We start from the raw sequence: 26261 nt of genomic DNA, 5'->3' as shown, positions 1-26261 counted from the left end.
GTGAAAACTATTATATTTGAGAACGACTTTTATGAATTGTGAAATTATCCCGTTGGAAGGGAAACCAAAAACAGCATAATGACACAACCTAAAAGATTATCATCAGTCTAGTTGGAAATAAAACATGAGAGAGACAGACAGACAGACAGACAGAGAGAAATAGAGGGGGGTGGAGAGTTTATTTTTCTGAAAGAAAATAGAAAAGTATTTTCAAACTATCGTCAGTGACTATTGAATCAAGTATATGTTGTAAGGATACGAAAACTAAATTAAAGAATTTTGTATCTCGTTATAGCGCGAATATTTTAAGGTAAACTACGTCTAAATGGTATATTGATTTTCAAGAGCGGGAAAAGTCCATAAAATTCCTTTCCTTTTTTTATTCCAAATATTCTTAAACACACACACACACGTCTATCGAGGTTGTATAACAATGAAGAGTTTCGACTAGGAATGCAGAATAAGTTGACCTTCGTTATGACAGAAGATAATTCTGAACATGTCTGCCACTGGGATGTATCATTACATGCCACATCGACGCAATAAAAACGAAATTTAAAATTATATATATAGAGAGTTGAAAGTTGACGAAAATTTCTTGTTTCTTTCGCAAACATTTCACCTATATGACACAATACGTCATGTTGTTTCAAGTTGGCAATTATTCCAACACAACATGTTCAGTATCACATTTGAAATGTTAATCGCGCATTTTGACCCTTTCATGGTACCATGCTTTGGATTGAAACATCTTCCTGTAACTAGGTATAGATGACAGTGGGGCACAACCACCAATTTTGTGCTAGGGGTGGATGGGTGGGGGGGGGGCTGAGATGTTAATTCATCCAGACGAGAGGTCTAACGTGAAAGGGTATGGGTTTCCTGTCACCCTATGAGCACTTGCAATAAAATAGTTGTTGCTTAAGAGGCAAAATGGTGCTACATTTTGTAACTTTTGAAACTTTTGTTTTGAAGAATTTTCGACTGTTTTGGTTGTACCGTACATACATGTTATATATATGTATGTACTGTACACCAGGTTTTGTTTAAAGTATTTTGTCTGTCGGGGAGGAGGGAAGGGTGGGGGGGGGGGGGTCATTGAGCCCACTGTTTCTTCTGCCTCTGGTAGGTAAGGGTACGTATGATTGATTTCAAAGGGAATACATTTGTTGTTAATATCTTTACTATATTCTCGTATTTGTGACGTCCCCTTATCATTAATTAGAAGTTCTCTTTGCAGCATGACAATGACGTATAAACGATGAAAGACAGCCCTGTGATATGAGCCTGTCTCAAAATTAGTGAACCGTTTCAAATAAAGATATCCATGTCCTATTCATAACAGTTTCCATAGCGACATAATTCAGAGTCTATTCATTGAAAAGCAGAATCTCCATAACTTGATATAGGAAAAAGTGTACCAACCCATCGACATTATCTCCATAACTTGATATAGGAAACAGTGTACCAACCCATCGACATTATCTCCATAACTTGATATAGGAAACAGTGTACCAACCCATCGACGTTATCTCCATAACTTGATATAGGAAAAAGTGTACCAACCCATCGACATTATCTCCATAACTTGATATAGGAAACAGTGTACCAACCCATCGACATTATCTCCATAACTTGATATAGGAAACAGTGTACCAACCCATCGACGTTATCTCCATAACTTGATATAGGAAAAAGTGTACCAACCCATCGACATTATCTCCATAACTTGATATAGGAAAAAGTGTACCAACCCATCGACGTTATCTTAGCTTGATTGAAATTATCGTCAAGAACGACGGTCCGGAACTCTGTTCCGCTCTAGTGATATTGTCAAGGTTGAGAAAGCCACGACAAAGGTGGAAGGGGGGTGGGGAGGAGGGCAGGGGTGGGGCGAAATTCTAAACTTCCCAGACAGATTTAGGTATACCTATATCTGTATATGGACGGGCCAGAGGCGAATGAAAAATTTTATATAGGACTGGGTGCGGCCCTTGGGTCATTGAAGTCAACTCTCATATGGGGGTCTTACCCGATTTTTTTGCCTTTAAAGTTAGACTTCAAACGGTGCATTCTGAGGTATTTTTGGACCAAAAATTATATCTGTAATTAAACGTTAATTTGTGTTAATAAATATCCATATGAATTTTTGTGGGTCGTCGAGAGGGGTTGAACACCAGTAGGAGAAATGTAATTCTTTCTCGGTAGTACGTAAAGAAAAACCCTGACTGAACCATGCCCAGACCCCACCCCCCCCCCTATTGTGAACGCCACTGTTAGCACCACCGTGTTAAAAAACTTCTGTCAACGAAAGCAAACAAGATCAAGAAAAATATGACAAACTTTACATAGCAGTATTAGTATGATACCAGTTTTAAAACGTGTTCAATTCTTGATTATACTGACCGTGCACATACCCGAATAGAATAAATATTTTAGTGTAAGCTGTTTAACTATACACTAACTTATTTGAATAAGTCATTTTTATCATAAAACGAGACATTGGTAGGTTGTAAATGATGGGGCTATTTCATACTGTAAATATTACATTAAGATATACAACTTCATGGTTTCCTATATTGTTGAAAAGAGAACATTTATTTACGGAAAATTACAATTGTTTACAAAATCCATTATTTATATTGTTATATAAATTATAAATTAATTATGACAAAGAATTAATCTTACCAGTAAATAAAAAATATTGATAAATGCAAAGAATGTTATAGATAAGAAATAAATGAAAATTGGACATTTATATATCTTCGTTAGATAAAAGTGAATCGTCAATTTAAACAATATATGCTTTTGCCAATTCTATTGTTGTTGTTATTGTAACTTCTATTGTTCATGTTATTGTTCTTAATATTCGTTTTCGAAATATTGTTGTGCTGACGAACAGCTTGGAAATAAACAGTTTCCCAACAAAGTATACACAACTTTGCTACGTCCAATATCTGCAAACATTGTGTAACGGTTGACTCAACATTTGCAACAAAATTTTAGGGGGAAAAAAAGGACGTAAAAAGTAAAACTTTTTGGAACACGTTGCCATTCAGAAAAGGTCCGCCAGAACAGATTGGAGAAAAAGAATATCTTAGAAACCGACTCGATACACAACTCGACCATTTAACGGTTGCGTTGGTCTCCAGTTATCTGTCATCGGCAGTGGGGGCCTTTGAGTACCTCGTGTTCTGTGAAGCGCCCTCAGTTGCACCAACTATAATTAAAAGGAATAAAACAGAAGGACACAGGTTAAGATAATATTCATGACCAAAGAATTACTAAGAAAAGTATACTAAAACAAATATTTTATTCGATCTTTGAACTTACACCAGGATTCGGCGTTCAACCTCAGCTTTACAAATTTCGCTGTATATACGCGGCAATGGAAGTGTATTATAAGACTTTAAGATTATTCTTTTATCCCAAGTATATACATCTCTAACAGTATATATTACGAATTCCCTTGATCCATTGTTATAAGCTTTTGCTACTGTATTAATAATTGAAATGACCACGCTAGTTTAAAATCCCAAGTCGAAGACATCTACACGGAATACTTTCCTATTCATAGATTTGCAGGCTGTGTTTGTAAATATTAAATAAGTCTACTTGTGAATGTATTCAAATTCACTAATGGAGTTTGGGATTACCACGGAAACCCAAGGGCAAACGTGTCTTATCGAGTTCATACAAATGTTAAGCATGCATGAATTAATATTGCTATTTTTTCGACAATTTAGAAGGTTAACCCATTATTTTATTTTTTTGCGGATGATTGTCTTACATACATGACAGTATTCATTAAATAAATCTCCGTTACTTCACAACACTGATAGCGTAGATAAGCACCGATGTTAACATGAGGTTATTGGAGGATATAGGCGGAGTACAGAGGAGTCTCAATGAGCGGGTGGGAGTGGGGGGGTGGTCTGTGGGGAGATTGTATATTGTCACTGGATGAGAAAGCACAGCCAGTGATTTTGAGAGCAGCGCTACAGGAAAAAAAGGCATCCTCGGAACAGTCAACACGATTGTCATCGTGATCTCGATCTTCTTCGTCAACACGGTTATCGTCATCAAATCGTCATCGTCATCACCATCGTCATCACCGTAGTCAAGGTCGTCGTCGGCAACGTCACTAACCACCATTTGTAGGCAGGCGTAGGTTACTCGAAGTGCGAGGGTATAAGGGGAGTGCGGAGGTGGGGTTGGGGAGACGGGGAGATGGGGATGTAAGGTGCTGGGGAGATTGGGGAGGGTCTCGGGGATATGTGCAAAAGTAAACAAGACTTAGATGAGGAAGGACAGGGTAGTGTTTTGAATACAGTACGGATAGCGCACACGGCATCGTATGGAATTATAACACGTCCTTGACGTGGTCAAGATATCGCCATCGTCACCGGCATCGACACAGTCACTGACATCGTCGTCGTCATCTTCACCATTGTCATCGTCAACGTCATTGCCCTCGTCATTGCCCACCTTCCCCTCATTTCATTGGTTTTCAAAGCATCAGACCTGATGTTATTTTTACGAAATTGAATGCTAAAGAATCCTTTCAGAAAGCTAGAAATTATTAGGTTTGGTTTTTAGCATCATTAATTTGAAGAAAAAAAAGAAAGTTTTTTTTTAGAAAATTCAAAAACCTTCTTTTTTTAATATACCTCGATGGATTTCTATTTCTGTCTTATATTTCTTTCCTATTTCCTGTTAGAGAAGGTATGGATTTTAATCTCTAGATGTAAGGTAAATGTACTGTAAGATAATATATCAAACATATTATTAAAAAAAATCATAACGTCTGCTCTTATATGGCTTTCTGTCAAAAATCGCGGGAAGCTGTTTTGCTCAAATTTTTATATACGACCTCTAGTAACTCATTTTATTCTGAACATAAAAACCATGAAATCTGGATTACTTCGGCGACTTCAATTGATGTAACTCTTAACTCGAGGCATCGGAGAGAGCAAAAGTAGAATATACCAAAGAAATGTCAACTCAAGCGTTTATTATCATCAAAGGACTACCTTATATTAATTACTTTTATGGTTTATATATATATATATATACCATATATATATACACCATATATATATATACCATGTATATATACCATATATATACCATATATATAAACCATACATATAAACCATATATACCATATATATATACCATCATCATTCATTGGCCTCCGTCCGTCTCAGAAGACGATGGGTTGCGCCTTGCTGCTAAAGAACATGATCTGCGATGACTGTAAAAGGCCAATCCTGGAGTTATGGTATATATGGTATGATATATATATATATATATATATATATATATATATACATATATATAAATATATATATAAATATATATAAATATATATATATATTGCAGTGAAGGATTATTTAATTATTTAAAAAAAATATATAATAAAAATTCATATTCGAACCATACTGTCGCCTGTTTTTCAATGTGTTCCTTAATTGAAGATTGTCGAAAGAGGAAGCATAAGCGATAATACAACCGTCTATTAAAACGTTCTCTAAACTTATTAGGAATTTATAGCTTTGGGAGCGAGGGGGGGGGGGGGTTAAAGTAAAAAAAGGGTAAAAATATGAGTCTTTCACCAATATTTATTAGTTTTAATATCCTTTTCATTCCATTTCCAATTGATGAGATCTTATGGATTAAAAATCAACCTGTTTGATCAAATTGTCTTGCATAGACTTCAAACGCAAACGCCACGAAATGTATGAAAGTATGATAAACAATCCCCACTTGCTTTTAACTTTGAGGGCATGACGTCATCGTTGCAGATAGGTGTTGTTTCAACATTTATTTGGTCTTTTACGAGATAACCATTGACCTTTGTTTCTACAATCGTCCATAAGCGACTGTGAAAAAGAATCATATGGTTTACTGTTGTACGAAGTCATTTGTATTGAATCAATTTAAGTCACCTTTGAATTACACGTTAAAAATAATAGAAATTCCAGTATTATCACATATATACTTGTGGCATAGTTTTAATTAAAGGAAACAAATGCTTACCTACGTTCCGTACCGGACCGTACCATTATAATAAATAATGATTATTCATTATTTTATCATCATTGTACCATTCATACATTAGCATATGCTTACCATACCATCGTTATACTGTATTTTCAAAATACAAATAGGGTGGGTATATTATGTTATCATTTTTTTTGCAATTATTGCAGTATTACCATATCATCGCATAACATCACGAAATCATTACAATACCATCACAATAGCATTACCATATCATTACCATACCGTCACAATAACATAACCATATCATTACCATATCATTACAATATCATTACAACAGCAATAACATTCATTACCATATCATTATAGTAACATGTCATTATGCTATCGTTGTCATTTATTATATTTAACATCATTATCACATCATCACCATGTTATTATCATAACACTTATACGTACCATATCATATGCGTACATCATTATCATTACCATATACATATATATGTTATCAATATATGTATAATATATAGATATATTATCATCGAAGCATATGCACACATAATCACCATATCATATCATTAGCTATATCATCCCAGTCAATTATTACTTGTGTAATTATCAGATCATTTATACAGACATTATCACCATATCATATCATTAGCTATATCATCCCAGTTAATTATTGCTTGTGTAATTATCAGATCATTTATACATACATTATCACCATATCATATCATTAGCTTTATCATCCCAGTCAATTATTACTTGTGTAATTATCAGATCATTTATACATACATTATCACCATATCATATCATTAGCTATATCATCCCAGTCAATTATTACTTGTGTAATTATCAGATCATTTATACACACATAATCACCATATCATATCATTAGCTATATCATCCCAGTCAATTATTACTTGTGTAATTATCAGATCATTTATACACACATAATCACCATATCATATCATTAGCTATATCATCCCAGTCAATTATTACTTCTGTAATTATCAGATCATTTATACATACATAATCACCATATCATATCATTAGCTTTATCATCCCAGTCAATTATTACTTGTGTAATTATCAGATCATTTATACATACATAATCACCATATCATATCATTAGCTATATCATCCCAGTCAATTATTACTTCTGTAATTATCAGATCATTTATACATACATAATCACCATATCATATCATTAGCTTTATCATCCCAGTCAATTATTACTTGTGTAATTATCAGATCATTTATACATACATTATCACCATATCATATCATTAGCTATATCATCCCAGTCAATTATTACTTGTGTAATTATCAGATCATTTATACACACATAATCACCATATCATATCATTAGCTTTATCATCCCAGTCAATTATTACTTGTGTAATTATCAGATCATTTATACATACATTATCACCATATCATATCATTAGCTTTATCATCCCAGTTAATTATTGCTTGTGTAATTATCAGATCATTTATACATACATAAATCACCATATCATATCATTAGCTTTATCATCCCAGTCAATTATTACTTGTGTAATTATCAGATCATTTATACATACATTATCACCATATCATATCATTAGCTATATCATCCCAGTCAATTATTACTTGTGTAATTATCAGATCATTTATACACACATAATCACCATATCATATCATTAGCTTTATCATCCCAGTCAATTATTACTTGTGTAATTATCAGATCATTTATACATACATTATCACCATATCATATCATTAGCTTTATCATCCCAGTTAATTATTACTTGTGTAATTATCAGATCATTTATACATACATAAATCACCATATCATATCATTAGCTATATCATCCCAGTCAATTATTACTTGTGTAATTATCAGATCATTTATACATACATAATCACCATATCATATCATTAGCTATATCATCCCAGTCAATTATTACTTCTGTAATTATCAGATCATTTATACATACATAATCACCATATCATATCATTAGCTTTATCATCCCAGTCAATTATTACTTGTGTAATTATCAGATCATTTATACATACATTATCACCATATCATATCATTAGCTATATCATCCCAGTCAATTATTACTTGTGTAATTATCAGATCATTTATACACACATAATCACCATATCATATCATTAGCTTTATCATCCCAGTCAATTATTACTTGTGTAATTATCAGATCATTTATACATACATTATCACCATATCATATCATTAGCTTTATCATCCCAGTTAATTATTGCTTGTGTAATTATCAGATCATTTATACATACATAAATCACCATATCATATCATTAGCTTTATCATCCCAGTCAATTATTACTTGTGTAATTATCAGATCATTTATACATACATTATCACCATATCATATCATTAGCTTTATCATCCCAGTCAATTATTACTTGTGTAATTATCAGATCATTTATACATACATTATCACCATATCATATCATTAGCTATATCATCCCAGTCAATTATTACTTGTGTAATTATCAGATCATTTATACACACATAATCACCATATCATATCATTAGCTATATCATCCCAGTTAATTATTGCTTGTGTAATTATCAGATCATTTATACATACATAATCACCATATCATATCATTAGCTATATCATCCCAGTTAATTATTGCTTGTGTAATTATCAGATCATTTATACATACATAATCACCATATCATATCATTAGCTATATCATCCCAGTCAATTATTACTTGTGTAATTATCAGATCATTTATACACACATAATCACCATATCATATCATTAGCTATATCATCCCAGTCAATTATTACTTGTGTAATTATCAGATCATTTATACATACATTATCACCATATCATATCATTAGCTTTATCATCCCAGTTAATTATTGCTTGTGTAATTATCAGATCATTTATACATACATAATCACCATATCATATCATTAGCTATATCATCCCAGTCAATTATTACTTGTGTAATTATCAGATCATTTATACACACATAATCACCATATCATATCATTAGCTATATCATCCCAGTCAATTATTACTTGTGTAATTATCAGATCATTTATACACACATAATCACCATATCATATCATTAGCTATATCATCCCAGTCAATTATTACTTGTGTAATTATCAGATCATTTATACATACATTATCACCATATCATATCATTAGCTTTATCATCCCAGTTAATTATTGCTTGTGTAATTATCAGATCATTTATACATACATAATCACCATATCATATCATTAGCTATATCATCCCAGTCAATTATTACTTGTGTAATTATCAGATCATTTATACACACATAATCACCATATCATATCATTAGCTATATCATCCCAGTCAATTATTACTTGTGTAATTATCAGATCATTTATACACACATAATCACCATATCATATCATTAGCTATATCATCCCAGTCAATTATTACTTGTGTAATTATCAGATCATTTATACATACATTATCACCATATCATATCATTAGCTTTATCATCCCAGTTAATTATTGCTTGTGTAATTATCAGATCATTTATACATACATAAATCACCATATCATATCATTAGCTATATCATCCCAGTCAATTATTACTTGTGTAATTATCAGATCATTTATACATACATAATCACCATATCATATCATTAGCTATATCATCCCAGTCAATTATTACTTGTGTAATTATCAGATCATTTATACATACATTATCACCATATCATATCATTAGCTATATCATCCCAGTCAATTATTGCTTGTGTAATTATCAGATCATTTATACATACATTATCACCATATCATATCATTAGCTTTATCATCCCAGTCAATTATTGCTTGTGTAATTATCAGATCATTTATACATACATAAATCACCATATCATATCATTAGCTATATCATCCCAGTCAATTATTACTTGTGTAATTATCAGATCATTTATACATACATTATCACCATATCATATCATTAGCTATATCATCCCAGTTAATTATTGCTTGTGTAATTATCAGATCATTTATACATACATAAATCACCATATCATATCATTAGCTATATCATCCCAGTCAATTATTACTTGTGTAATTATCAGATCATTTATACATACATTATCACCATATCATATCATTAGCTATATCATCCCAGTCAATTATTACTTGTGTAATTATCAGATCATTTATACATACATAATCACCATATCATATCATTAGCTATATCATCCCAGTCAATTATTACTTGTGTAATTATCAGATCATTTATACATACATTATCACCATATCATATCATTAGCTATATCATCCCAGTCAATTATTGCTTGTGTAATTATCAGATCATTTATACATACATAAATCACCATATCATATCATTAGCTATATCATCCCAGTCAATTATTACTTGTGTAATTATCAGATCATTTATACATACATTATCACCATATCATATCATTAGCTATATCATCCCAGTTAATTATTGCTTGTGTAATTATCAGATCATTTATACATACATTATCACCATATCATATCATTAGCTATATCATCCCAGTCAATTATTGCTTGTGTAATTATCAGATCATTTATACATACATAAATCACCATATCATATCATTAGCTATATCATCCCAGTCAATTATTACTTGTGTAATTATCAGATCATTTATACATACATTATCACCATATCATATCATTAGCTATATCATCCCAGTTAATTATTGCTTGTGTAATTATCAGATCATTTATACATACATTATCACCATATCATATCATTAGCTATATCATCCCAGTTAATTATTGCTTGTGTAATTATCAGATCATTTATACATACATAAATCACCATATCATATCATTAGCTATATCATCCCAGTCAATTATTACTTGTGTAATTATCAGATCATTCATACATACATTATCACCATATCATATCATTAGCTATATCATCCCAGTTAATTATTGCTTGTGTAATTATCAGATCATTTATACATACATTATCACCATATCATATCATTAGCTATATCATCCCAGTCAATTATTACTTGTGTAATTATCAGATCATTTATACATACATTATCACCATATCATATCATTAGCTATATCATCCCAGTTAATTATTGCTTGTGTAATTATCAGATCATTTATACATACATTATCACCATATCATATCATTAGCTTTATCATCCCAGTCAATTATTACTTGTGTAATTATCAGATCATTTATACATACATAAATCACCATATCATATCATTAGCTATATCATCCCAGTTAATTATTGCTTGTGTAATTATCAGATCATTTATACATACATAAATCACCATATCATATACATATATTATCATCACACCATATGCATGCATTATCACCATATCATTATCATATCTTTATACCTAATGTCATCACCATATCATTATCATTTCATCGTTGTGTTATTATCACACAAAGCCATAAACACTAGCATGAATGCAGTGTTCTATGTAGGTTCACATCACCTTTGGTTTATATATGTCACGTGTCAGATGCAAGAGGCATTCTTGCTGTCAACTTAACCCTAGCCCTGAGTGACATATTAATTATAACGAATCGCGCGGTAAAACGGTTTACGTCTGTTCCTATATAGGAGTCTACGTGAGCAGCCCATCTTCTACTGAAAGAGTAGATACCCGTAGATCTAAAATTAGGTCACAGCAGATTGTTAACTTCTGCAGACGTTAGTTCTGTAACAGTTCATTTACAGTGTAGAAGAGACTCAAGTTGAATGCCACCATTGAGATTAAGAAGTTTGAATATGTTTGAAATGTTAAAGAAGAATATGAGATGATGAATATCATAAATGTTTTGAGTCGGTGGGGTAGGAGTGGAAGAATTAAGTGAATTTTGTCTTCTTCTTTCTTAAGTCAAGATTACATTTTTTTCTACCTTGTAATTTTATCGATCTATCTATTTCTTTTTTGTGTGTACCCAGGTTGTATGAGTATCTGTGGTATTATTTTTGACGAAAATTCATATGTTGGAGGGGGAGAGGAGGGGAAGGGGAGGAGAGGGGAGGGGAGTTGGTACGAAGCTGTGGCAAGGAAGAGGTGAGAATTGGGAATATCTGGAATGAAGAGGGGTGGGAGTTGAGTGTTGGGTAAGGTAGGGTGTGGGCAAATATAGCATGAAAACCACGCAATGATTTAACTTGTAATCGCTTTCTACAATCTCTTTGAAAATAGTGGAAAGGCTCTTTACCTGTCTCCAAGAAATGTAGACTGGACTTTTGAAAATAGTCCATAGGACGATTTCATTACACATCGGGGTTGTCAAGGAACCTTCATATCGGAAAAACTCTTTTGTGCTAGACGGCAGCAAGCTGCGTAGTGGATAATCGAATGTAAACCTATAAGTGTCGTCTATTGAAGAGATAAGAAGGATAGGAAGGTGAGATAAGCAAACACCCAATCAGTTATAGAAATTAAACAGAAATAATTTACGGATCTCTGAATCCTTTTAAAAAATCCTGAAAGAAAAGAATCTGAAAGAGACAGAAACCCGACCATCACTTATCATCGGTGTGATAGAGATAACAGTGATGAGCAACCTCCCCAAACAGCTAAGAAAAATATTATTCCATTTCAGAGATATCGCAACATTTTGATATTTCTGCACATTAAAGGCATTGAAGACTCGCCCAAACCGTGTGCCGCGCTCTGAAAAAGTTAACTTTCCGTCGCTTGCAAATGACGTTTCTTCTTGTTGCTACAAAATGCAGACAGTAATGACACGTGATACCTTGTTATCTTTTATCTAGACTTCACTCTGCTATGTACACTGTGTTGTGGGTATTGACCGTAGCCGTATGTATTGTCTGTACACTAGTGTCTAATTACCGACGGTAGCAAGCTGTGTGTGTAGTTTCTTGGATCGATGGTGGTGTCTAACACGTCTGTTACAACCTCATTGAAAACTAGGTCAGATTACCGGCATGAGACGTTTCTTTGTGCGCGAGTCTTCACACCCTCTAAAGGCCGAAAACTTGATCAAGCATAAGTATGACATTACCGGGCCACATGTACTTATATGTTTGTTATGGTTATTTTATTTATTAGTTTATAACAATATTTACTTACTGTAGTGAACATACTTTTTTGCAAATGCTGAGCCTAAACTATAGAACCTCTTGACATGACCAAATAATGATAACATTTGGTTTCAGGGCCAACTCTTTTAACATTTTACCTTGAATACATGGTGTGACAACAAAGACTAAGTAAAAGGTTTTAGTTCTCTATGGCATGTTGATATAACATATTAACAAAATGGCAACTCTCAAACATGACATTTAAATTCGCAAACGGAGCATGTTAGATTTGTCTAAGGATTTTTTTTGGGGGGGGGGGTGGGGGTGGGGGCAGGTTGGTTTTCACATTCATCTCTGTCATACTAGCCAAATATGATGTTAGGATCTGTAGAGGCTTCACTTTGCTTTCTATTGGACACATCTGGGTGGTACTTGATAGTTTAATGAATGAAAGGGTAAAAGGTGAAGCAAATATGATAAGTTACTTAAAGGCCACCGAAATCACATCAGGAACAATAACATTAGGTAATTGTCTTTAATATTTACATTTGAAACATGAAAATTACTGATATGAAAATTTGGTACAAGAAAAAAATCTGTATTAGTAAACTAATGATGAAGTTAAAATCCAACACGAAATAATGGTAACATTGTTTATATAACAAAAAACACACACAGACCTGTGTCACACTGTATCTCAACGTTACAATGAATCATTTTGATTTACCTATACCCAAATCTGAAATAGATTTTGACAAAATTCATGAAAAAGCAATTTACGACTTTGGATTGTACTAGAAAATATGTCGTCATTGTTTGACATAATATCTGACAGCTTCTGGTATGCACATCTGCACGTATTAGCCTCGAGCAGGTCTCTTAAGAATCTTAATATCGTGAGTGCTTTGGCCCGTCCTGTTTACTCTATCTCTCAAAGCTGTGTAAATGGTTAACATATTTATAAGAGTTAAATTGGTTGGATTAAAAGGAAAGGAAATTCACTCAAGAAGGTCGTCTAAGTAGGCGTTTTATCTGCTAAGGATTATGAAAGTCATATTTACTTGCATTGGTGCAACTACGATACATATTATTTCTGGGACTGTTTTGCAAAATATAGCACATCTAAGCCTTCTCCATTTTACCACAATTACTCCAGGGATAGGGGGGGGGTTGGGATGGGCATCTCTTCCTAAGACCCCTGGACATAACATCTTAGACCCCACCACGTCGCTCTCCCAACCCCCCTCCCTGTTCCAGACATTTTATTTGTGCCCCTGATTACCGTTCACTGTTTTACTATTGTTTAATCACCCGTTGCGTTGCTTTATTGACGAAATTAATTTATTAATTTTTTAAACAATTTTAACAATTCAATTTTTGTACTGCATTTTAACAATTTCAGTCTTCTTTTCGCTGAAAATAAACAAGGGACTTCTTTTCTGCTTTCTTTGTTACACAAAATCTAAGATAACATTGCATCACCATGGTAATTTATCATTAAAATACAAAGATTAGAAAGAATGGAGCATAAACTCGACCTTCGGTATTGTCAATGACCAATGTTCATTGGAATGACTTTCAACGTTTTTAACATTAATTTTGGAAGTATGAGTTATAAATTAACCCAATAGGTCAAATTTTTAAATTTGTATATCAATTTATCTATATATATATATATATATATATTTATCTCTATGTATATATATGTATATATATATATATATATATATATATATACACATATCTATTTATCTATCTATATATATTTATATATATATATGTATATATATGTATATATATATATATAAATATATATATATATATTTATATATATATATATATATTTATATATACATATCTATTTATCTCTATGTATATATATGTATATATACATATATATATCTATACCTATATATATATATATATATATATATATCTATTTATCTATATGTATATATATGTATATGTATATATATATATATATATTTATTTATATATATATATATATATATATATATATATATATATATATTTATATTTACAGCGAATGAGATCAAACGTTAAGGTTTATTCCTGCGTAAAGAGGTTATGGTGTTGGAATAACAAAATAAGAAACAAATAAGAGTAGATATTAATCAATGAAATCAACATGTGAATAAATCTCAAACTTGTCTCCCAGTTTAACAGAATTTTTGCCGTATAACTTACCTTTCATAATTTTAGTACTAATTTTTGTTTTAGTTAGTTTTAAACTCGCGAATTTGCTACCATTTTTATCAAAAATTATATATGCAAATATAGACAGTAACCTCAGTTATAAAAATCGGGTCAGTTATCGATATCCATGCATGCATGCACTTTTAGGCTTTTAATCTTTGAAAGCAATTTTACATTAGATGCATGCCATACTGCCATAGCAACACTTATAAATGGCGATCCCTCTTTTCTTTTTGGATTGCATTTAAAATATGCTTTTGACAAACATACGAGAAAAATCGCGTCTTTTTTGTTGTAACAATTATGAATATAGCAAAGAGAAGAAAAGACAGTTGGAGCAAAAAATAAAATTAACTGTTTAGATTCGGGTGTTTTATTGGATTAAGGAAAAACTTCAAGGACTAGCGTTTTCTTAGATCAAGAATTAATGTTTTACTGCTTGGCTGATCGAGACACGCACGGGAAATGTACGTGTTTCTCCTTGTAATTGACGTATATAGGTCGCGAAAGTAAAATTTAAAAAACATCTGACTTTGATTTTGATCTCCAACTATAGATATTGAGTAAAAACAGCTCATATTATAGAGCTCATATGCAGTCACTTTTATAATGTTCTCACATGCTGTGATCCCAAGGGGCGGCGGAACCGGGGGGGGGCACAGGGGGCACGTGCCCCCCACTTTTCTTCAGGTTAAAAATGTGCCCTTTTTCTACATAAATATTGAGGTGTCTCAAGTTAGCAAGAGGCCAGGGAACCAGAATGAACACTCGGGAAGGGCCGTTTTCGGCCATCTGAGGGCATTGTAAAACCAAAAATTTTCTTTTACGCTCCGCGCCAACTGATGGTGGCGCTCCGCTCAGATAGTCGTGCATACAACTTTGCAAATCCTTGCTACGCCCCTGACATTTAGTGAATTTCTGAGGGTCAAACTCAAAGCTATTTCGAATGGAAAATTTTTTTTAAGATATTAACAAGAAACAAACTCTAATTCGGAAGTTCCTACATTAGCAACTAGCATGATTTCACCTCATTCTGTCTCAAAAGAAAACTTGTTCCTTGTTTCCCAATTTGCACATTGGATATTGCAGTGCTAGTATGCATATTTTCCTTGAGGGTGGGGGGGGGGGCGGGCGTTGATAGAGTGATGTGTAAACGCAAATAAGATAATACAATAAGAGTTATAAAGGGTACTAAATATCAGGCTGCATCAGTCCAATCGAATTTCTGCAAAGTGCCCTTCGACGTCGGTGCCCCCCCCCCCAGATTAAAAGTGCTTCCGCCGCCCTTGTGTGATCCTTCCATTAAAAATTGTACTAACTAAAATCCATCAGATGACATCGTCGACTTACAAATTCAAAGGCTAGTTCAGTGTCACTATTGTTGCGAACAATATGTTCTAAAGATCCTTGTGAAATTTGCATTCAATTCCTAAAATTATTCCTAAAAAATGAATAATGTTCTGAACAAAGACTTCTTACAAATAATCCGTTAGTTTAACTATGACTGGGCGACAAAAATGGCTGAGATCAAATAAATCAGTAATTATGATAAAGTTGATAAAACTAAACAATCCCCTCAGATTTATCAGTTATCAACTCAAAACCAATCACAATGCAACAAGGTGCGAGGAAGAGCGCCAAACATTCCGCCGCAACTCCCCTCCCCCCTCCCCCCTCCCCCCTCCATCACCGTTTCCCACTGGAATGCTTCACTTTAACAACTGAAAGAAAAATAAATTGCAATGTGTTTTGCAATGGTTAAACTTATATTATAATTATTATCATTATTATTGTAACGACTTCCCCGAAAGTTATAACCAATATGGAAGGCTAATAACACGGCAAAAGATTGTATGTAATTGGCATGCGATGTAATAACCGATGGATACCCTATATGATATGCACATTAACATGTTGAACGCGCGAAAAATGTTGGTTATAATTTTTCGGGCAAGATGTTACCCTCCCTCCCCCTCCCCCCCCCTCCAAATCAAATTGGGCTCCTATGCCTATGGGGGAGGAAGGCGAATATTCTACTTTCAATGATAAAGTATAACCAAGCCAAATGTGATGATGTAAGATTCGAATGGCGGAAAAAAAACTTTACATTTCATATGCTAACCTCATTACCGATGATTTAAATAAGTAAAATGACGTAAAGAGAGATGAAATGTAACTTTCTGGTTTTCTTGCAATTAATTTCATATTTCAAACATGTGTTGAAACAGAACAAACACAAACACTAGTTAATTTATCAGGAAAATATTTGGCATCTGGGGCTTATAAAGAAAAACTAACCCGAAAACGACAAATGTTGTACTTTTATTTTATTTTTCAAGATTAACCTCCTGACGGATTTTGCTTTCTTTCATGAGCGATAAAAAAAAACACATCGAAAATGCACAAATCAAACAGAAAGTCTGCTGCTCTGAAAATTCGGATAATTGAATCAAGGCATGACGTCATTTGTGTGCAGTAATAACTAGTTTACAATAGACCGAATATGCAATTATGAAAAGGTTTAACCATTGTTATTCAACATCTCGTAAATGTGTGTTCATCATTTTTCTCAAAAGGAATAAATAAAATCTATATTATTGAATTTTAAACCGGCGAAGGCAGGAGATAAGTTTGGAAACTATATAATATATAAGAGAAAAGAACATTGGACTGTGGGATGACGTCATGGACTGGCAGCGTTTAGCGAAATTCATTCATCATACATAAATAAATAAGTAAATATATATATATATATACATACATATAAGTCATATATAAGTCAATAGCTTGCTCTTGTAATAAAGCAATATTAAATTCTCGTCAGCTAATCTCAAATTGTATATAAATACCCATTTGTGTGTTCGAAACGTTTCCTTTTTCTTTCTCTCTGTATTTCATTGAGTGACCTTATTTTGTAGTTACCTTCGCAAGATTAAATGAAAGAAATAAAATACCTTCACCTGGGTATTAAAACCAATGTATTCGAACACACTAAGTTATGCAAAAAATGGGTATAAAGTAATAACTTCCATAGTGATGTAAGATAGTCAACTTGTATGTTAAAGTTGGCATATAATCCAGCTAGGCGTTATATACAGACTATAACATTGCTCGTGATGAAAGTTCTATCAGATCTAGTGATAGTAAAAATACGAGACAAACTAATAACGATGTGACTTTAACTGTCTACGCGGTAGATATCTCTACCTGAACATCGCTAACTCAGCCAATCATAGAACAGAGCGTTAGCCTTACTTAAGATGCTGTAGTGTGATATATATATATATATATATATATAGTAACTTCGCGTGTCGCCACTATACTGTTATACATTTACATATACATTTACTGGACTGATAATTACAGTATAGTATTTTAAAGTAAATCTTATAAAGTATAGTTCTGCCTTATTATGAGCATTGTATTACTGTTTTCCTACGCAGTTCTGTTAAACCACTGTGTGTGAGCATGTTTTCTATGTGTTTTATTGGGGTTTTTCTTCTTTTCTCTATATAAATTCTCTATATAAATTTTTATTTTTTCTCGTTTTACTTTGTAAGGGACCAGACTCGAAGAGGTTTTCATACTTAAGGTCCCACTGGCTCATTGCTATAATTTTGTATCAAGAAATGTACTTCATTGTGATTTAATGGCAGAAATAAACGAAACAACAACAACTACTTTTTCGAACGCCATTGTAATAATCGCAGATTGAACAAAAATAACTAAAACTGATACAACGAAATTAGAAAACATCAGTTTTGTAATTTGAACCACTTTCATTGATAATTTGTAGACGCATTTATACCATAAATAACAGCAACGAAAATGCGCGATGTAAGGGGAAATATTGTCTGGAACATAAACAGTAATATGGAAAAACAATTGTTAACTGAATGAACTTACAAGGTTTTAGAGAAGTTATTTTCATCAACATCTTGTAACACTAAATATTTTTTTTTTTATCTCGGTCCAGCTAGGAATTTCCCATTTTAATCATTTGATAACCAAATGGTCAATTTCATATATATACAAATAACTTACTTTTGTATATAATGTGCTGCAGAGAATCAATCATTGGTTGAAAAGCTGGGTTGTCTTCAGCAGCAATATCTATAAATATTCCCAGAACAGCGATTCCACCGTTAATGGCTGCAGACTCTGCAATGGTTTTATCACGCAGTTTATGCACGATATGCATCTGCAAAGAGAAAAAATGGATATATATATATATATATATATATATATATATTTATATTTATATATATATATATATATTTATATATAGATATATATATATATAGAGAGAGAGATATAGATATATGTATATATACACACATAAACATTACATTGTGCTCAAAGCTACGAAAGTTAATGTGTTTAGTCTTCAAGATTGACGTTTGTTCAGTACAAACGGATGTACTTCATTACCTAAACCCCTCAAGTTTTATTTCAGTGATTTATGTTATCTTTTTGTTGTTTTTTAGTATATATATATTTATTGCTTGAATAACTGTCAATCGCGTCGTTGGCTGCCATGTGATTAATATCAATACAAAATGTAAAGATTGTGTTCGGGAGAAGAGAAAAAAATCGACCACAGAAAGTAATGAAACACCTTAATTACTAATTAAAGAATAATATTTAGTCATTATTATGATTATTTTTATTAACGTTTCGTCATCTTTTTTTTTGTTTTGATGATGTTAATTATCATCGGCAATTTTGATTTTACTATTGAGAGATTATTATTATTGTCGTAAAGTTTCCAATATTTATATATATATATATATTAATAATGACGATTGAGAGATGGCATTTATCAATCTCTTATTTCGATGATCACTTTCTGATCAGGTTCATATTTCTCCCTAGTCGCATAATCATGTCATCACGTGACACACTTACCCGTGACACACAGAAAACTACAATGTTATACTAACAAGGTTTTATATTCTACACATAGTACTATTTATACATCAGATTCATTGTATTTCTCATTTCTCTTTCCTCCAAAAGAGGAATAATTAGTTAATTGTTAAAACAGAAGCTCTCTCATTATACCGAGGGAAAACAATAAACCCCAAAATACATTGTGAAAACAAAGAAATATTTTGTCTTCCTTTTGTTCTAGTGTTTATGAAGGTGTCCTACTTTTCAGCCTCACGGATATTTGAATACTGTTCAGAAACCTTCAACATTTTCTTGACACGAACGCCTGAAAATCTCGGTTGATTTTAAGCGAACGTGCTCCAATTAAGGTCAACCCCTGTAATGTTTTCAATAGTGCAAGACAGTCTGCGTATTTTTCCAATAAAGTTAAGATGTATTTTATGTCACAGCGATTTATCAAACCAGACGGCAAACTATCTATCTATCTATCTATCTATTTGATTGGCCTGCACTATCCTCGTGACTCAGAACCTCGAGAATACTGCTTGAATAACGCCCTCTTTTTAGAGCAATCTGAAGCGTTTCATCTGGTTTCAGCTAATATTGTGACATTTTGTTTAGTCTTTAGTCTTGTTTAGTCAAAACTTTGGCTCATTGGTTAAGTATCTCATTGTTTTAGTCTGGTTAATTGCTGAAGGTCATTTTGAGTAAACCTTGGTAATAGTTAAATGAGACACAATAACCCAACTATCATTATAGGTTTGCTTGACAGAGATAACTAAGTCATGAATGCTTTCCCCAAACAGTTAAGAAAAATATTCTTACCATTGAATGATATCAAAATGATTTTCTTCCTACACACAATGCTGACGACTTGAGCGAGTCTAAATATGATATCATTGAACCACACGTGATTCAATTTGTTATATTTGTTTAGTCTTTATTTATTTTAATATTTATTCTGTAGGTAGGATTTGCAAATACTGAGACTAAAGACTCCAACCTTTTAACATGTTTAAAGATGACATTGATTTCAGGGTTAACACAGTTAACAAGCTATATCTTGAATACTTGAAAAGAAAAACAAGGAGAAAGTAGGCTACAATTAATGTTTCAGATCTCTAGTGGCAGCTATGACGTCACAGATTTCTAAAACGACAGCTCCAACACACAAGTTTTAAACTAGGTTATTCCCCAAACGAAACCCCAACAATTCTTAGATATTTTGGGGATTTTTTTTCTTTACAAAGGTCTCTGTCAAATAAGCTAAACATGACGGTCGGGGTTTTTTTCCTCCTTTGAAGTAAACTTCCAAGAAAGTTCCGACGAAACGCAGAAAAAGATGCTTTAAGTAAATTAAGCCTACATGAGATGAATATCATTGTTCCGTGGTATGGGGCACTGACATGCAGAGAATGTTAACTCAAGCGCCATACTATTTATAGCAGACTGGTTAACGAGTTCATCCGCATAAGAAAAACAAGTACAGTTCCTCATCGTACGAGTTCGCGTACGAATGTATACAAGGGCTGTGGGAGCGAGTTGGAGTGGCCTACTTAGTCTTGTACTAGAATCTTTATATTATACTTTTTTATGAGTAGCTCGAGTATGAGTACAAATCCATGACGGCCAGTACCAGTATACAGCCTCAATGAAAGGATGCGAGTACCAGTACAGCCCGTCATGTTAGGATGCGAGTACCAGTACAGCCCGCCATGTTAGGATGCGATTACCAGTACAGCCCGTCATGTTAGGATGCGAGTACCAGTACAGCCCGCCATGTAAGGATGCGAGTACCAGTATACAGCCTCAATGAAAGGATGCGAGTACCAGTACAGCCCGTCATGCTAGGATGCGAGTACCAGTACAGCCCGTCATGTTAGGATGCAACTTGCAAGTACCAGTACAGCCCGCCATGTTAGGATGCGAGTACCAGTACAGCCCGTCATGAAAGGATGCGAGTACCAGTACAGCCCGCCATGTTAGGATGCGAGTACCAGTACAGCCCGTCATGAAAGGATGCGAGTACCAGTACAGCCCGCCATGAAAGGATGCGAGTACCAGTACAGCCAGCCATGTTAGGTTACGAGTACCAATACAGCCCGTCATGTTAGGATGCGAATACCAGTACAGCCCGCCATGTTAGGATGAGAGTACCGGTACAGCCCGCCATGTTAGGATGCGAGTACCAGTACAGCCAGCCATGTTAGGTTACGAATACCAGTACAGCCCGCCATGAAAGGATGCGAGTACCAGTACAGCCCGTCATGTTAGGATGCGAGTACCAGTACAGCCCGCCATGTAAGGTTACGAGTACCAGTAAAGCCCGTCATGTTAGGATGCGAGTACCAGTACAGCCAGCCATGTTAGGTTACGAATACCAGTACAGCCCGCCATGAAAGGATGCGAGTACCAGTACAGCCCGTCATGTTAGGATGCGAGTACCAGTACAGCCCGCCATGTTAGGTTACGAGTACCAGTAAAGCCCGTCATGTTAGGATGCGAGTACCAGTACAGCCAGCCATGTTAGGTTACGAATACCAGTACAGCCCGCCATGAAATGATGCGAGTACCAGTACAGCCCGCCATGTTAGGTTACGATTACCAGTACAGCCCGCCATGTTAGGTTACGAGTACCAGTACAGCCCGCCATGTTAGGTTACGATTACCAGTACAGCCCGCCATGTTAGGATGCGAGTACCAGTACAGCCTGCCATGTTAGGATACGAGTAACAGTACAGCCCGCCATGAAATGATGCGAGTACCAGTACAGCCCGCCATGTTAGGATACGAGTAACAGTACAGCCCGCCATGTTAGGTTACGAGTAACAGTACAGCCCGCCATGTTAGGTTACGAGTACCAGTACAGCCCGCCATGAAATGATGCGAGTACCAGTACAGCCCGCCATGTTAGGATACGAGTAACAGTACAGCCCGCCATGTTAGGTTACGATTACCAGTACAGCCCGCCATGTAAGGTTACGAGTACCAGTACAGCCCGCCATGTTAGGATGCGAGTACTAGTACAGCCCGCCATGTTAGGATACGAGTAACAGTACAGCCCGCAATAAAATGATGCGAGTACCAGTACAGCCAGCCATGTTAGGTTACGAGTACCAGTACAGCCCGCCATGTTAGGATGCGAGTACCAGTACAGCCCGTCATGAAAGGATGCGAGTACCAGTACAGCCCGCCTTGTTAGGATGCGTGTACCAGTACAGCCCGCCATGTTAGGATGCGAGTACCAGTACAGCCCGCCATGTTAGGATGCGAGTACCAGTACAGCCCGCCTTGTTAGGATGCGAGTCACAGTACAGCCCGCCATGTTAGGATGCGAGTACCAGTACAGCCCGCCATGTTAGGATGCGAGTACCAGTACAGCCCGCCATGTTAGGATACGAGTACCGGTACAGCCCGCCTTGTGAGGATGCGAGTACCAGTACAGCCCGCCATGTTAGGATGCGAGTACCAGTACAGCCCGCCATGTTAGGATGCGAGTAACAGTACAGCCCGCCATGTTAGGATACGAGTAACAGTACAGCCCGCCATGTTAGGTTACGAGTAACAGTACAGCCCGTCATGTGAGGATACGAGTACCAGTACAGCCCGCCATGTAAGGATGCGAGTACCAGTACAGCCCGCCATGTTAGGATACGAGTAACAGTACAGCCCGCCATGTTAGGTTACGAGTAACAGTACAGCCCGTCATGTGAGGATACGAGTACCAGTACAGCCCGCCATGTAAGGATGCGAGTACCAGTACAGCCAGCCATGAAAGGATGCGAGTACCAGTACAGCCCGCCATGTTAGGTTACGAGTACCAGTACAGCCCGCCATGTTAGGTTACGAGTACCAGAACTCACTATACTCAGTCTATTATTAATGCGTACAACCGAGACTTGAGCTTTATATCCTTGGTATCTGGTATCGAATCCATACGGTTAACTTACATCCGCTCTATGGATGAACCTAAGGGGGGGGGGGGGAGAGTTTCCCCTCCCCTTTGAGAATTGTTTTGTCTCGATAAGGAGGATCAAATCAGAAATGGTGCTATCATTTCCATAATTTTTACCACATTTGTAAAGTACAACTTTAAAACTTGCCAATCCCTTTCGTTTTCGAAAATTCCTGTAGGGTGCTCTTACCTCACCCCTTCCCCCACCCCACATTCTCGCTACGCCACTGTGTACAGCGTTCGTACGGAATAATATATAATACACAGTGCTCTCCGTGCATGGTAAAATAAACAGTGCTCTCCGTGCATGGTAAAATATGTTGTACTCTCCGTGCATGGTAAAAGATACAGTCCTCTCCGTGCATGGGAGAATACACAGTGCTCACCGTGCATGGTAAAAGATACAGTGCTCTCCGTGCATGGTAAAATATGTTGTACTCTCCGTGCATGGTAAAAGATACAGTGCTCTCCGTGCACTGGAGAATACACAGTGCTCTCCGTGCATTGTAAAATATGCATCGCTCTCCGTGCATGGTTAGAACTTGTAGCAATTATAGGGGTTATATCAACTATTTTGTACTATTTAGTCTTGTTGAACTTCGACTGTACTTGAATATCATGATGATGATGATGATGATGAGGGTTCTCACCAATTTTATATCTTCCCGTGTTCCTTCCCGTGTGACCTTTCATGATTGATGGTTCATGTCTGTATCTTAGAGATTATTTCGCTTCGACAAAACCTCTAGGCTAGCAGGACATAGAAATTAATTCCCCTAGCATCACTGCTGCATTTTTACACCTGCCTTTCCCATTAATGTTTCCTTCTCTTTAAAGATGCTCCTGGTAATCTTAAAATAAGAGCCAAGGTCGTAATAAAAAACTATATTAACTTCAAAATTCTAGTGTTTAGCTCTCAAGTCTCCATATGGAACTCAAGTAATGTCACACAAGCATATGGGTGAATATTCATAGTGCGATGTAGACACAACGTTCATGTTATTGGTTAAGAAATGCTCAGTTTATACCGCACATGTGATATGAATTCCATGCCAATTTTTTGCATTGTGTGCGAGTAATGACACCTCCAGTCTAGTGCCTCCCTCCAGCACCACTGCACTGTAAACTACTCAGCTTCCTCCACGACCCCTCCCCACTCCCCCACTTCCCCACTCCCTCACCCCACCCCACTCCTCTTCCATTAACACCTCAGTTCCTCTTATTTACCCTTCCTTGAAAATTTGATACTATCAGGAAAATCATTCCAACAGTTTACATGTGTTACAAAAAGTACACCCGAACCCTTGAATAAAGAAATGGATATGAAATTCTAATGTTACGGGTCTCACTTCCATTTTAGGCGAACACGTGTGGAAGAGGGGTTGGGGTACATGTGTTTGAGTAGCCCCTTCATACGGTGACAAGAGGTTGCATGCGTCCTTTATCGCCCAGTGAATAGCCTATTATAATAATCTATTTGCTATCATGTGGATTGATAAACTACCCTGATTAGTTATTCGGTGTGGCTGTGACGCGCAATGTGGTCTTACTGTAACCAATTACAGACCCCAATGGGTGTTACGTATTTGCAGGATAAACACCATTCAAAACAAATTTAGACCCTTATTTCATAGCTGGCTTGTCGTTTCAGGCTACACCTTACATTCAAGGACCTCTTTGGCTGTCGTATGTGCTTTTGCAGCCTGCCCATGCAGAAAAACATCTTATGCATGCATTTTTATGTCTACCGTTATATAGAAGAAACATATGTGGTGTAGTTTGAGTTGAGAAAAAAGTTTTACTTGAGATGGAGCATCTGCTGGAAAAGCATTCTCGGCTTGTCTTGGGGTTGAGGTCATGTGTAGACGATGGAGTTATTACCCCGACTATAGACACGATGGCTATGTGATCACATGACCCGAATATAGGGACTGGTTTTGGTGAATTATCTTCAATGTGTAGCATCCTATTAGACATCCTTTTAAGCCTACGATATATGCAAGATACTGTATCTTTGATGGTCAATGTGTGCAGGAGTTATGAGTTTGGTACGACCAAGGTCCCTTTCAAGGGAATCGTGCTACTGTATAAAACGTAGCACCCTCATGATCACGTGTTCACAATCTTCATA

At 35.2% G+C, this 26261-nt stretch overlaps 1 protein-coding gene across 1 annotated transcript in view; it reads right to left on the bottom strand.

Annotated features, from left to right (window-relative positions):
- Positions 1–172: 172 nt before the first annotated feature.
- Positions 173–26261, bottom strand: part of LOC139973156 (carbonic anhydrase 7-like) — a 51072-nt gene continuing 24983 nt past the window's right edge. The window contains exons 6-8 of the mRNA XM_071979629.1: positions 19327–19483; positions 12237–12397; positions 173–3220 (exon numbers count right to left, since the gene is read on the bottom strand). Coding sequence (XP_071835730.1) covers positions 3098–3220; positions 12237–12397; positions 19327–19483 — 441 coding nt within the window. The 3' untranslated portion in view covers positions 173–3097. The remainder of the gene's footprint in view (positions 3221–12236; positions 12398–19326; positions 19484–26261) is intronic.

The sequence above is a fragment of the Apostichopus japonicus genome, chromosome 2 (genome assembly GCF_037975245.1).
Source record: "Apostichopus japonicus isolate 1M-3 chromosome 2, ASM3797524v1, whole genome shotgun sequence".
Classification (NCBI taxonomy): domain Eukaryota; kingdom Metazoa; phylum Echinodermata; class Holothuroidea; order Aspidochirotida; family Stichopodidae; genus Apostichopus; species Apostichopus japonicus.
This window is presented reverse-complemented; position numbering and strand designations above follow the sequence as displayed.